We start from the raw sequence: 12,263 nt of genomic DNA on the forward strand, positions 1-12,263 counted from the left end.
TTAGTAATTGTAGTGGCTGCTTTCTATGGAGCACTCACTATGTGCCAAGCCCATTTTGTTTAATCCTGATGACTCCATTAACCTTCCTGCCCATTTGACAGGTAAAGAAACCAAGGCCCAGCAAGGCTGAGAAACTCACCCTCTGGAGAGCTGCGATTCATCCCCAGCTCTCGGCCAGGCTCAGTCCTAAGAGCCTCAGCAGAAACCCTGGGGGTTTTTGGCCCCGACCCTACTTTCCCTTTTGTTGGCCTGAACACTGTAAATCTGCCTGGCAGGCTTCCCAGGCTTTGGTTTGTAAAGGGGTGTGTTTGCTCTTCAGCCCAGCGGGCCGGAGCTGCTTCGGTGGGAAGTCTGTGCACGTGCACACACAATCACAGTTGTTGTTTTGCTTGTGCAGTGTGTGGGGAGACTCTGCAGGACACCACAGGAAACTTCTCAGCACCTGGTTTCCCAAACGGCTACCCTTCATATTCCCACTGTGTCTGGAGGATATCCGTCACTCCAGGGGAAAAGGTAGGTGTGAAATTCTCTCAGGAAATAACAGCATTCTTTGAATTGCATCGGAACTTGAGGAATTATTATTATTAATAGAAGTAATAACAACACCCACTATGTTCCAGGAACTGTGCTAGGTGCCTGATATTCATTATTTCCCAGTTCTCAGCCGGACTCACCCGTGCAGATGGAGGCCTGCATATTAAATGTCTGAAGACTTTAAAGTTATAAATCTGTATAAGTAGGCTCTGTCCTCCTATCTTAATAAACATGCCAGGATCCCATTTAGAAGTCCCTGACACCTGGAATTCTGCTCCAGAAGAGGATAATATGGGCCAGCTGGCCTCTCCTTTTCCCACCCTGTCCCTGCTCCACCGGGGGCCCCAGGAGCATCCATGTCGACACCCCAGCATGCAATCCTGAGCCCCATCCACTCCTACCTTGCAAACAGCTGCTCCTTGGCTGCCCCTCCAATGGGGCTGGACTCACCAGCTGTACAGTGTTCTCTCGGAAATAGGCTCAGCGCTATTTAGACAGGGAATTCTAGGGGCCTGCATAATGGGAGAGTTGTGTACAAGGGGTGGTACAAGCTTTGTTGAATCCATTCTTTTGGCGCTGCAGATTCCATGACCCTCTAGAGCTGAACCCAGAGCAGGGGCCTCTTTTTCCCTGGTCCAATAGTGGTACGTTCTTGACCCCACCAAGGAATTTGAGGCTCAGACATTAAGAAAATTACCCCAATTCACAGTAAGCTGTAGATCTGGAAACTGGACTCAAGGCTTCTGCACACAAAAGCTTGTGCCTTTTCTCTACACCTCTCTACAAATCTAAGAGTTCATCACATAGTTTCGGACTAGATACTCCGGGACCTCACCTGTGTTCTGCAGTCGCCCCAGTCAGCCTTTCTCATGGTCTCATAACTGCGGTTTATTTTGCTGTTCCCCTAAGCTTATTAATGAGAGAGATCTTTTACCCCCAGGCACCCACCATTCAGAGTGGTCACCAAATGCATATTTGTTGAATGGGTGAGTGGCTGAGTGAAAAACCTGCAGCTGGGGGTAGGGAGAGTTTAGGAATTTTTCAGGCACCTGTAGCTAACCTTCAGGTATTGCTAATTCATAACTTTTTTTAAAAGCCCATTTAAATTCAAGTTAAATACTGTGGGATAAATAGAAAGAATGACTAGGAACCATTGCGAGCATTTTCTATGGGCAAGGCACTTTATATGGCCCGTCTCATTTGATCCCCACAGCAGCTTTCTGTGGTAGGTGCTATTACCACGCTCATTTTACAGATAAGGAAATGGACTTTCCCTAAAGCTACTCCAGTAGTTTGTTGCAGAGTTGAGGTTTGAACTCAGGGGCTTTGACCCTAAGAGCCTGGATACTTAAGCATTATTCTATATTATGGTATTAGACATTTAAACATGCATTTACACACACACGCACGTGCGTGCACACACACACATAACCTTCCTCTGGCTCTAAACATTTCTGACAGTGTGGTTGTCAGTGTGTGCTTGAGAGGCTCCAGCCTGTCTGCCTTGGATGGGTATGCCATCCCTGTGCATGTTAGATGCACTAAAGAGAGGGGGGCAGAGAGGAGGAGGAGGAAAGGAAAGGGTGTGATAATCCTCAGATTGTTGAATTGCCCTGCACAGCAGAGGCTTTGTGATATGTTTGGACAGTGAAAGATTCACCAAGTCTTAATTATGAATGTTAACTGGGAGCAGGGAGAATAGACATCATTGAAATTGCTGCACCAATTATTTCAATTTCTGTTTCACCCAGCCTTCCCCAGAGCAGTTAGTAATTAGCAAACTTGATTGATTCGAGTATCATCTCTTGTTCATCATCTCTTCCCCTATGGTCTTTATGGTTCACTAACATACTTAAAATAATTAGTGTGACTAATTATCCCATTCATTCCGATCATGGATGTATTACCAAGGAAGCTGTAATAACACTTCCTTTCTGTAATTTTTAAAGCAAAGGCTAAAGCATCATATTGCAACCCAATTAACAAGTGTTAATGAGCTCTTTCAGCGAATGCTAGCATTGTGGGGGATGCAAAAGAAATCTAAGGTACAATCCCTGTCTTCAAGGGACTTAGAGTTTACTTCAGATCCTTCCCCTTTCTCAGGGAGTCTGATTTAATTGGAGGAACATTTGCCCGATAACACTATTTTTTTTTTTTTTTAAGCTTCCCAGTTGATTCTAAGGTGCAAGCAGGATTGAGAACCACTGGTCTAGTTTGAAGGAAAACAGTGACATCACATACACACTCTACCACACAGGGGTTAAGCTGGCCTGTTATTTTCTTGTACTGACTCTCATTTCCTAGGAGATTACAGGACTTAATGGAAGAAAGTACCACTTCTCCTTGACCTGGGCATTGGGTAGGGTTGACCCAAGGGAAGGGGCGGGCTCTTTCATTGTCAATCAGGCCAGGTAGCTATGAGGAGCACTTGTGTATCCAATGTGTGTTACCCTAAGTGTATGCTCAGTGAGACAATCTTTAAAATTACCATGTATTGAGTGCTCATTATGTACCAGGCACTGCACTGTGCACTCTTTATACAGTTCCTTTTGCAGTTCCCTCAACAACCCAATGGTGTGCATATTGTTTTTCAAATGAGGAAAGTAAAGGTCAAGTATTTTCCCAAGATTCCAGGGCTAGAAATGGGTGGAGCCGAGGCACAAATCCAGATGTCAGACTCCAAAAACACCTGCTTTGGAATCATTGCAAGGTGGGGGTGGGGATGGTGGGTAGTTCCAAAGAGATTGCATCCATATGGACAATCAGAGAAGATTCAGGGAGGGGTGGCATTTGAGCTGGCCCTGGCAAGGGTTTCATGAGCATGGATGTATCAGGAGCACTGGGAAATAAGGTTATGTAGGATGGGCCCTGGGTGGTCTGAGATTTTAATTTGTGATATGGGGGCATAGGGAGCCACTTAAGTTTCCCCAGCATGGGAAGAAACTGAGAAATAAGAGAGATAAGCAGATGCTTGATCTAGAAGCCCTAGTGTGCAAACTGGGCAGGGGCGTGGCAGGGAGGAGTCCGAGAGTCATCGGAGGGAGCCCTCTAGGAAGGGGTGTTGAAGGGGCAGTAAGATTGGGGTGGAGGGAAGGAGCAGGAGACATCTTAAAGGAAAACACCTGTCAGAATGGGTTCTGAGCAGGGGGGGACAGGGGTATGGATAAACAACAGGGAAAATGGAGATAACGCCAAGGTTTGCACCTAGTGGTTGATTGGCCATAGTGTCTCCTATAAACAGGGAAGTTGGAAGGGAAATGCTTTGTTTCAAGGTGCTCTCACAGAGGGGAGTGGGGAGGACAGGACCCAGCCAAGGAAAGAGAACAGTGGTGAGAGGATAGGTGAAAACTGGAAGAGGGGAGGTTCAAGCAGGGGGCCATGGAGAACGAGGAGACTCAGCAGTTCTTTAGAATTGGCAGGGAGGGCATCAGAACCTGTGACCCTCAGCCCACTCCAGCCTATTAGAGATTATGGAACACGGGGCTGTTTGAAGGTAAAGAAAGAGGCCAGTGGAGGGGGAGAGAGTGAAGATGCCGGAGAGAGAAGAACTGATTGAAAGCAAGGTCAGCTGGAGTTGAAAAAGGAATCAAGGGTGTAGGGGCTGCGCTGGGGCTGCCTTTGGGGAGGAGCCTGGGGAGCAGGAAGAGCTGAGAAAGGATGGAGCAGGGTCACGTCCAGCATGGGCAGAGGGTAACCCTGGGATCTGGGGCCAGGCAACCCACTGCTTCTGAGCGTGAGAGGAAGCATGGATATCTCTCAGGGTGGAGCTTGAATGGGAGTGAAGGGCGAGGGGAAAATCCTGAACTCTGCTCTGGGCTGTCTGCCAGGAGATCCCAGGGCTGGAAGGGCTGCAGCTGGGACCAGGGCCAGTTCCTGGGCACAGCACCTGTGTGCTAAGGCTCAGTCTGCAGGCTGCTTAGCCCTCTCACCAAATACTAGCCTGTTTGGAGATAGGGATATCCACTGAATGACCTCAGAGATGTCCAGAAGAACTGGAACTTTCCTTCACCCCCCAGCCTTTGCTCCATCCTCTCACCCTTTTCTGCCTCCTCTTTCCAAATATGCACAATGACCTACACTGAGCTAATAGTACAGATCCCCTGACATCTCCTTCCTGTTGCTCTTGTTAGTCCCTGTCACTGAGATACTCTCTGTCCACTGAGCCCCCATTCCCCTCAGTTCAAATGTAACCTCCTCTGAAAGGTCTTCTCCAGGATCACCAAGTAGAATTGATTTCTCTCTTCTTGTGACGCCAGAATGTTCTTTCTGATCATCTCTCTCTTTTTGGCATTTATACCGTGGACTTCTAATTAGCTTGGTGCATCTGCCTCTCCCTCTGTTCTCTAAGCTCCCTGAAGACAAGAATCCTGTTTTGCTGATTTTCTGTCTCAGTTGGCCAACATGGACTGGCACATAGAGGGTGGCCACCAAATGGTAGCAGAATGAATGAATGGCTGGGTGAGCCATAGGAAGGCTGATAATCACACCACATCTCATGGCCGCGGGGACGTCAATCATGGAGGTGCAAACTCCAGACCCTTTGGAATGATTGATGATGCTATCAGCTCTTTTCATTATAGCTGAACTTCACTGACCCCTTACTTCCTCCCAAACCCCCCAGTCTCCATGTGCCCTGTCCCATCTGTTTAATGCATCTTGCATTAGTAAACCACCTAGTGACTTCAAAAGATCCAGTTATTCCCCAGATAGAACCGAAGGACCCATCACCTGCTGGTTACTCTCCATCCTGCTTAAGGTTTGTTATTTAATGTCATGAAGTTTCCTGTGCCTGTGTTTTCAAGAAGACACTCCTACTGTGGTCTGGATGCTAAAAGGTAATGTGAGAACCTGGGTACTTAAGATGTAGCTTTCAAAATCCTCAGGCTTTGCTGCCAAAACTCACTTTATGGTAACTCTTTGCAGATCATCCTAAACTTCACATCCATTGATTTGTTTAAGAGCCGCCTGTGCTGGTACGATTACGTGGAGGTCCGAGACGGCTATTGGAGGAAAGCCCCCCTCTTGGGTGAGTTGACCTTAGAAAGCCTCTTGAGAGGAGCAAGCTGATGATCTGTGTGATGCTGTTAATGTCTGGAAGGCTCCGTCCTGATGCTGGTCACAGGACGCTCTCGGAGGGTCTGTGTCATCGTAAAACTCTGAGCACTCCATTTGGCCACACATGTTAAAAGCTCTTAAAACTGTGAATACCCTTTGACCCAGCAATTCCACTTCTTGGAATTTATTCTAGGAAGCTAATTAAGGAAGCATGCAAAGCTTTAGCTACAGGAATGTTCATCGGAGCAGGAAAAATTGAAAACAATTTAAACATTCAACAGTAGAGATTAGCTGAATAAATTATGATACAACCTCTTAATGGAAAATTATCCATCCATTAAAAATAAAGTTGGAGAAATAATAAAGTTGTAGGTGGCTATTTATTAATACAGAAAGGTGTTCATTGCACATTGTTAAATGAAAAAAAGTGTGTTATAAAATAGAATGTATAGTAGGATTCCATTTTAATAAAAAGTGCATTTATATGTATATCATGCAGGCACTGCAAACTCAGATGCTTTCAGGGATAAAGCACAAATGAGTGAAATGGGGTTGGTCTAGTAAAATAATGAGTGGTGGCAGTGTGGCAAATTGAAGAGCAAATATCCTGTCCAAAATTATTTAGAGAAAAGTGATTTAAAATATTGTACAGGTTGCATTCAACCGGAAGAAACCATTTTGTGGTCTCCAATAGAAATATGCATATACATCTAAAGTAAAATTATAATCCTAAATATAAATAAGTAACATATAGTGGTTATTTCAGGATGATGAGGTATGCTTTAAAATATTTTTTTTCTGTTTTTTTTGGTTTAGTTATTTTTATTACTTTTTCTACAATGAGCATGTATTATTTTTGTGAGAAGAACAGTGCATAAACTCATATATGAAAAGCAGCTTGGACCTTTGGGTGAGAGGTGGGTGGCAGGTGGTGTCAAGAGCAAGGTATTTCATTCTAGATTGGTCAGCAGAGGATGACCCAGGAAGACTGGGGTTGCAGGGAGGACAAATGACTTTTGTGTCCTGGGAGTCAACCCTGGGGCTCATTTGGCCCAGGAACAGCAGCCATGGTGGAGCTAGAGAGAGAAGCAGATTTACGGAAGGGTCTTGGCTGAGTGGGTTGTCCTCATTCTTAGAGTTGTCTGTGGGTTGGGGTCCCAGGTTGGACAAGAATAAGCTCTCGGTGAGGATTTTGTCCCTGGCATATCTTCAGGTGGGCAGAAAAGCCACATGGTGAGCTGCAAGTGACTGGCCTGAAGGGAGATGCTATAGGAGTAGCTGACTGGGAAGACGCAGACTGGAAAGAAAGAAGTTAAGCTGGGAAGTTTCATCGTCAGAGAGAGCCTTGACTTTGTGTCAGATTCCAAGGAAGCAAGGATGGGTTCAGAAGAGGGGTAGGTCAGAGGTCTTTGGGCTGGAATCAAAGGGGCCTGGCAGATATTGGGCTTCTAATGGCCAAGGGGTCCCAGGCAGGTCAGCTACCATTGGCAAGAGCACACAAGCCCCTCGGTCCAGAGGGCCGTGAGTTCAAATTCCTGGAGGTACTAATAGGTAGGAATTTGTGACCACAGGAGCTCTACAGAGCTGGAGAGCAGCCAAGGCAGGCTCTGATTGGGGGCACTAGGTTGCCACCATTAGGAGACATCTTTCAGGCAGTGATCCAGGTAGGCAAGCCAAGAAGGTAGCCTGAGTCAAGTACAGACAGAAGTGAGTGTACTGCAGGGCAATGCACGTGATGTCAGGGTAGACGGAGGCTGTCTGCTCTGGTTTTCCATCCCCTGTCTGGCACAAGCGAAAACAGTGTGTGCTAGCAGCTGGAGCAAGGCATTGTTTTGTAGGTAGCACTGATTGGGAGTAGCAAAATGACAGACGGCTGGATTCCCAGTGGCAGAGGTTCCCAAACCTCTAGGTTGCTAAATCTGGCAACCTTATATTCCCCCTAGGAATGGGACAGACCCCCAGTATCACCTGGGAAGATATCTATGAATATAGATTCCTGGAAGATTCTGAATCAGAATCTCCAGGAGTTGGGCCAGGGAATGATCCTATTTGCATGTGCATGTGTACATGTCTAGTATCCAATATTTAGAAATGAGACTAAAAAGTTGCTAGAAGGTGGCTACCTCTGAGAAAGAAGGCAGGGAGTTGATGGGCAGCTTCATGCTTTGTTTTGTATGCTTCTTTAATGTTTGAATCTTTTACAAGAATATTTTCAGATATTGTTACCCAGACCTCTCAACCTGGCAGGGACTTTAGAATCCCTGAACCCCACACCTTCACGAGAAAACCAAGCTCCCCCGAGAGAGGACCAACTGCCAAAGGCCAGACAGCCAGGTAGTGGTAGAGACGAGACCAGGTCTTAGACCTCTTGGTCACAGGAGAAGTGACAGCTGAACCTGAGAAGGACATCCCTCAAGGGTTGCCAGATAAAATGCATTATTCCTTGTTTATCTGAAATTCAAATTTAACTGAGCTTCCTGTATTTTTGCTTGCTGTATCTGGCAACCTTATATTCCCCCTAGGAATGGGACAGACTTAAAGGGCTCAGGAGGAAGAAGCTCTTTATTAGTGAAGCTCCCCAGAGGGGTCCCAGGCATGTTTCCAAGAATGGGCCCAAGCAGAGAGATCTCCAGTTAGTTCCTTTTCCTTGAAATTTGAAATAAGCATTTTCTCACTACAGAATCTGGTATCTCTGGTCGGACTTTGATTAGAAGATTGGGCTTTTGCCATTTGTTGTTGTTGGTGTTTTGAGATGTTTTGTTTTGGGTGTTGGCTCATACTTTACACATGTTTGCTGTGTGTGTGTGTGTGAGTTGAGTGTGCCACGGTGGAGGAAGGGCCCAGCGCCTGTAGCCGTCACTCTTCATTTGCAGGAGTCCTCCTTTGCCAACTCCTTGGCCTGCTCTGATGTTTCCAAATGCAGTTGTTAGTGAACTTTTGTGTTTGGAACAAGTGCATTGTGTGGGCTGAGCTGGTCCCTGGGAGGGGTCAGTGCCAGGAAATCTGCCGGGAGGAGGCAGGTCAATGCCCCTTTGGCAGGAGGGAGAGCAGATTAGGGAGGGTTGTGAAAGTATGCGTCTTGCTCTGAAAAACCGTGCATCGCATATTTTCCCAGGGCAGTGTGTGAAAATCCAGGCATAATGGACACATAACTTTTTATGAATGAACCCTTTATGACTCCCCATGGAGCTCACTTGTAGTATCCTCATCTGCATTTCCTCTTCTTGATATCCTTATTAAACTCCTCTTCTAAACCCTGGAACCAGATTTCAATTTAGGAATTTGACACCTCTGTCCTGTTGAGTTTCTCTCTGGCCTGTTAGTCTCCTTGGAAGGTGGCTGTTTGGAACTAGAGTTTTCTGTAGCTACTAAAGGGAAGTGTAAGTGGATTGAGAACATTTCATGGCTGGTTAAAGATTTCAAACTGGCTTTTCAGTTTCAGAGGTCACTTATGAGATTGCACCTAAAGAGGGGAGGAAGGTGGCTGCATAGGGAACTCACCCAGGAATCTTAAATACAGTCCTATAAATTAGATTCCTCTCCCACATTTCTGCTAGAGGAATTACTCTAACAATGCACTTTTGTATGCAGAACTGTCTGCTGGATGTTCTGCACCACCACAAGGCACACAAAAGCCCTTTTTGGCCCTTTCCCTGAAGTGGGGAGGGAAGTTCAGAAAAGCCAAGCTGGCCAATCAGGGTTGTGTGGCCTGAGGCTCCCTGAACACAGGAGCAGCCCCCCAAAGGAGCAGAAGTGATGGAGCGAGTCCAACAGCTCAGCCTGGCTTGTCCACGAAAGTTGCTTTATGGTTTATGGCTTTGAGCTTTGTTCCTGTGTCTGTTTCCAAACTGGGCAATGGGAATTGTGTTTACATTCCCAGAGAGCAGGTCTGATGTCTGTTTAACCAAAATTGCACAATGCTCACGATTGCACTTCAAGCAGAGAAGCTTCCTTTGATGGTGGTGACTGTGATGGTGAGGACAATGAAGAAGATATTGATAACGAAGGTCAAGATCACAGGATACCAGGGTTCAAATCCTGTATCTACTTATAGCTTTGAGGCTTAAATTTTTCTCAGTTTTCTCATCTGTGAAATAGGATTAATAATAGTACCTAATTCAGAGAGTAGTAGGGATGGAATGAGATATAATCCATGTAAAACACTTACTACGGGGTCTGGCATAGAGATGCTCCATAAAAGGCACTTTGGTAGAACCATTATGGTGAAGATGAAAATACTGAGACTCACCCAGGGAAGTAGAGGGTCTGGTTAAAGGATTGCAAAGCAATTTGGAGAGAGACATTACTTACAAATGATTTGTAATTTATTCTACCAAATCTAGCTCTGCCAAGGCAGTAAAGTACACCTAAGCCTTCACTTTCTACCTCCCCCAGAGTCCTGGAATCTCAAGCAGAGATGAGTTATCCTATGGCCCTGGGTGGGTGCTTATTTCCTCTGATTAGATGCTTAGTTAGTGGAGACAGTGAAAGTCCCCCTCTCTTTTGGAAAGTTCCCAGTAGCTATGACAGCTGAGGTTTTAAAAGGAGAAACTTGGACTTGAAACTTGGGCCAGGCTAGAAAGGAATTCCTTTTGTGAGCTGGCGTTGTCTAACTGCTGTTTGGCAGATCCACCTCTTTACTGGTGAGCAAATCCTTCCCATCCTTACCTGTTATTTTCCAAGAACCAATTGACACTAATTGGCCATGCCAATTAGAGGAACCACTACTGAAAATTTATGGGCTTCTGACAGATTTTTCTTTGCTAAGTTGTTGGCAACAGTTTCCGCTCATCTCACAATATTAAGCTCAGCAAATCCAAAGGGCTACATGTAGCCAGAATCGGAAGGAAGCAAAGGAGATTAGCAGCCTTTACCTGAGTTTCTTCCTGAAGAATGCATGTCATAGCTGGCCATCAGGAAATGTCCATAGTGGCATTTACTCCCCACTCCCCTCCTCTCCCCATTTTTCTGAAGGGCAAAACAGAGATATAGTTTCAAGGATGGGCAGGGCCTAACATGGTACTGGCAATGACTGAGTGAGTACCCACTGAGTATCTGTTAAGTGGATTATTAGAAAGTAGCTTTATTGAGATAAAATTCACATTCTATACAATTCACCCATTTAAAGTGTACCAGTTAATGATTTTTAGTATGGTCACAGAATTGTACAAACATCTCCACAATCGGTTTTAAAACATTGTTCATACCCTTTAGCCACCAACTCCCCATTTCCCCACTATGTTAACTGGACCATCGAATGACTCATGCAGGTGATTCTTGGCAGAACCATGGACTTCCCAGCCCAGATAGTCCTGGTTGGTCTGTCTTGTAAACTGATAAGTACTACTGGATCCACCTCCCACCCGCCTCCAGCTCTTGCCCTGGGTTGCCATCCTTATGTGGCCTGAGGGATTATATGCCAGGGATTGCCAGGATCTGGGAAGGGATAGCCATCCTTCTGTTTTTCTCTGTAGGGTGGATTCAAATTTCAGACCATATACCCAAGTATCTGAGAAATACAAGTGTATTTATTTTTTCTCTAATGAAAGTTTGTATCTGTTACCAGCCTCATTCCATCAGACAGGGGGACTTAATGCCAGACAAGTTGTATTTCCTTCCCCCAGAGTGGGAATATGGGTTGGGGACTGACTTTGTGCCAAGGCACAAGAGGCAGGAAGGCAGTCATATGGCCATCCTGACTGGCGTTGAGGAGACATCTTCATCTGGTCTTTCGTTCTCTGTCAGTATAAGTGGCTGCTGAGCCCCCTCCTCATTCCAGCCCTAGGCCAGTTCAGACTGGTGCCAAGTCCCTGTCTTCCTAGAAGCTTAGGAGGCATTCTATGGCTCCATAAATCCTCTAGGCTGTGGGAAAGTGTCTTCGATACCCCTCTCAGGAGCCTGGAATAATTTTGTTCCAATGCGCCATGCTTATCGGGAGAACTCTGCATGGCTGTCTCATGGCCAAATGTCTCGACAAACCATGTAGACACTCCTGTCCTGACCCCAGGCAGGGCACAGGGAATCCAGGGTCTTGTTGCCCTTGCAGGCTCTGCCAGGAACTGGGGCACAGTTCCCTGCTTCCCGCAGATGCGCGAACTTGTCTGGGGGCTCACTCAGAGTCTCAGCTCAGGGTGGGCAGGGCACAGGTTCCTTTTAAGGACTCCATGGTGCCCTCTCCAATCCTCTCTCCTGATTCCCTTGTCTCCTCTATCCTGGGAATCTTTCTGAAACCACAAGGATGGGAAAATTTGCTCTTATTCAATATGTATTCTTCCAGATCTTTGGTCTTGTGGCTAAGCTTTTGAAATACAAAAGCAAAGAAGATTTGATTTCTTCGTTGTGTGTTCTTAGCATCCCTTCCCTGAAACAATGATGGCAGCCTGTCTAAGTGCCCCCAGGAGGTACAGGCATGTGTGTAATAGGAAATTCCAGGGAAAGAAATAATCACTCCCCCAGACCATTATCTTGCCACATCTTCAGCCCCTCAACGAGACCCACGTGACAATGTGTCTGTGATGGGGTGGCGGTGGGGGGTGTCTTGGCTGCACTCTGGGTACTTTGATTGGTGGGAATCTGGAATTCTCCTGGAGCCAGACCTGAGTGGGACACACAGGTTCACTGGTGCCCATGTGACCCTTTCAATCCCATCTTCTAATCCCGTATATGCCACAGAA

At 46.2% G+C, this 12,263-nt stretch overlaps 1 protein-coding gene across 1 annotated transcript in view; it reads left to right on the top strand.

Annotated features, from left to right (window-relative positions):
* TLL2 (tolloid like 2) overlaps positions 1 to 12,263 on the top strand; it is a 146,198-nt gene that overhangs the window by 100,139 nt on the left and 33,796 nt on the right. Inside the window, exons 9-10 of the mRNA XM_037804520.1 lie at positions 398 to 513; positions 5,458 to 5,560. Of these exons, the coding sequence (XP_037660448.1) occupies positions 398 to 513; positions 5,458 to 5,560 (219 nt within the window). The remainder of the gene's footprint in view (positions 1 to 397; positions 514 to 5,457; positions 5,561 to 12,263) is intronic.

The sequence above is a fragment of the Choloepus didactylus genome, chromosome 15 (genome assembly GCF_015220235.1).
Source record: "Choloepus didactylus isolate mChoDid1 chromosome 15, mChoDid1.pri, whole genome shotgun sequence".
Taxonomy (NCBI): Eukaryota; Metazoa; Chordata; class Mammalia; order Pilosa; family Megalonychidae; genus Choloepus; species Choloepus didactylus.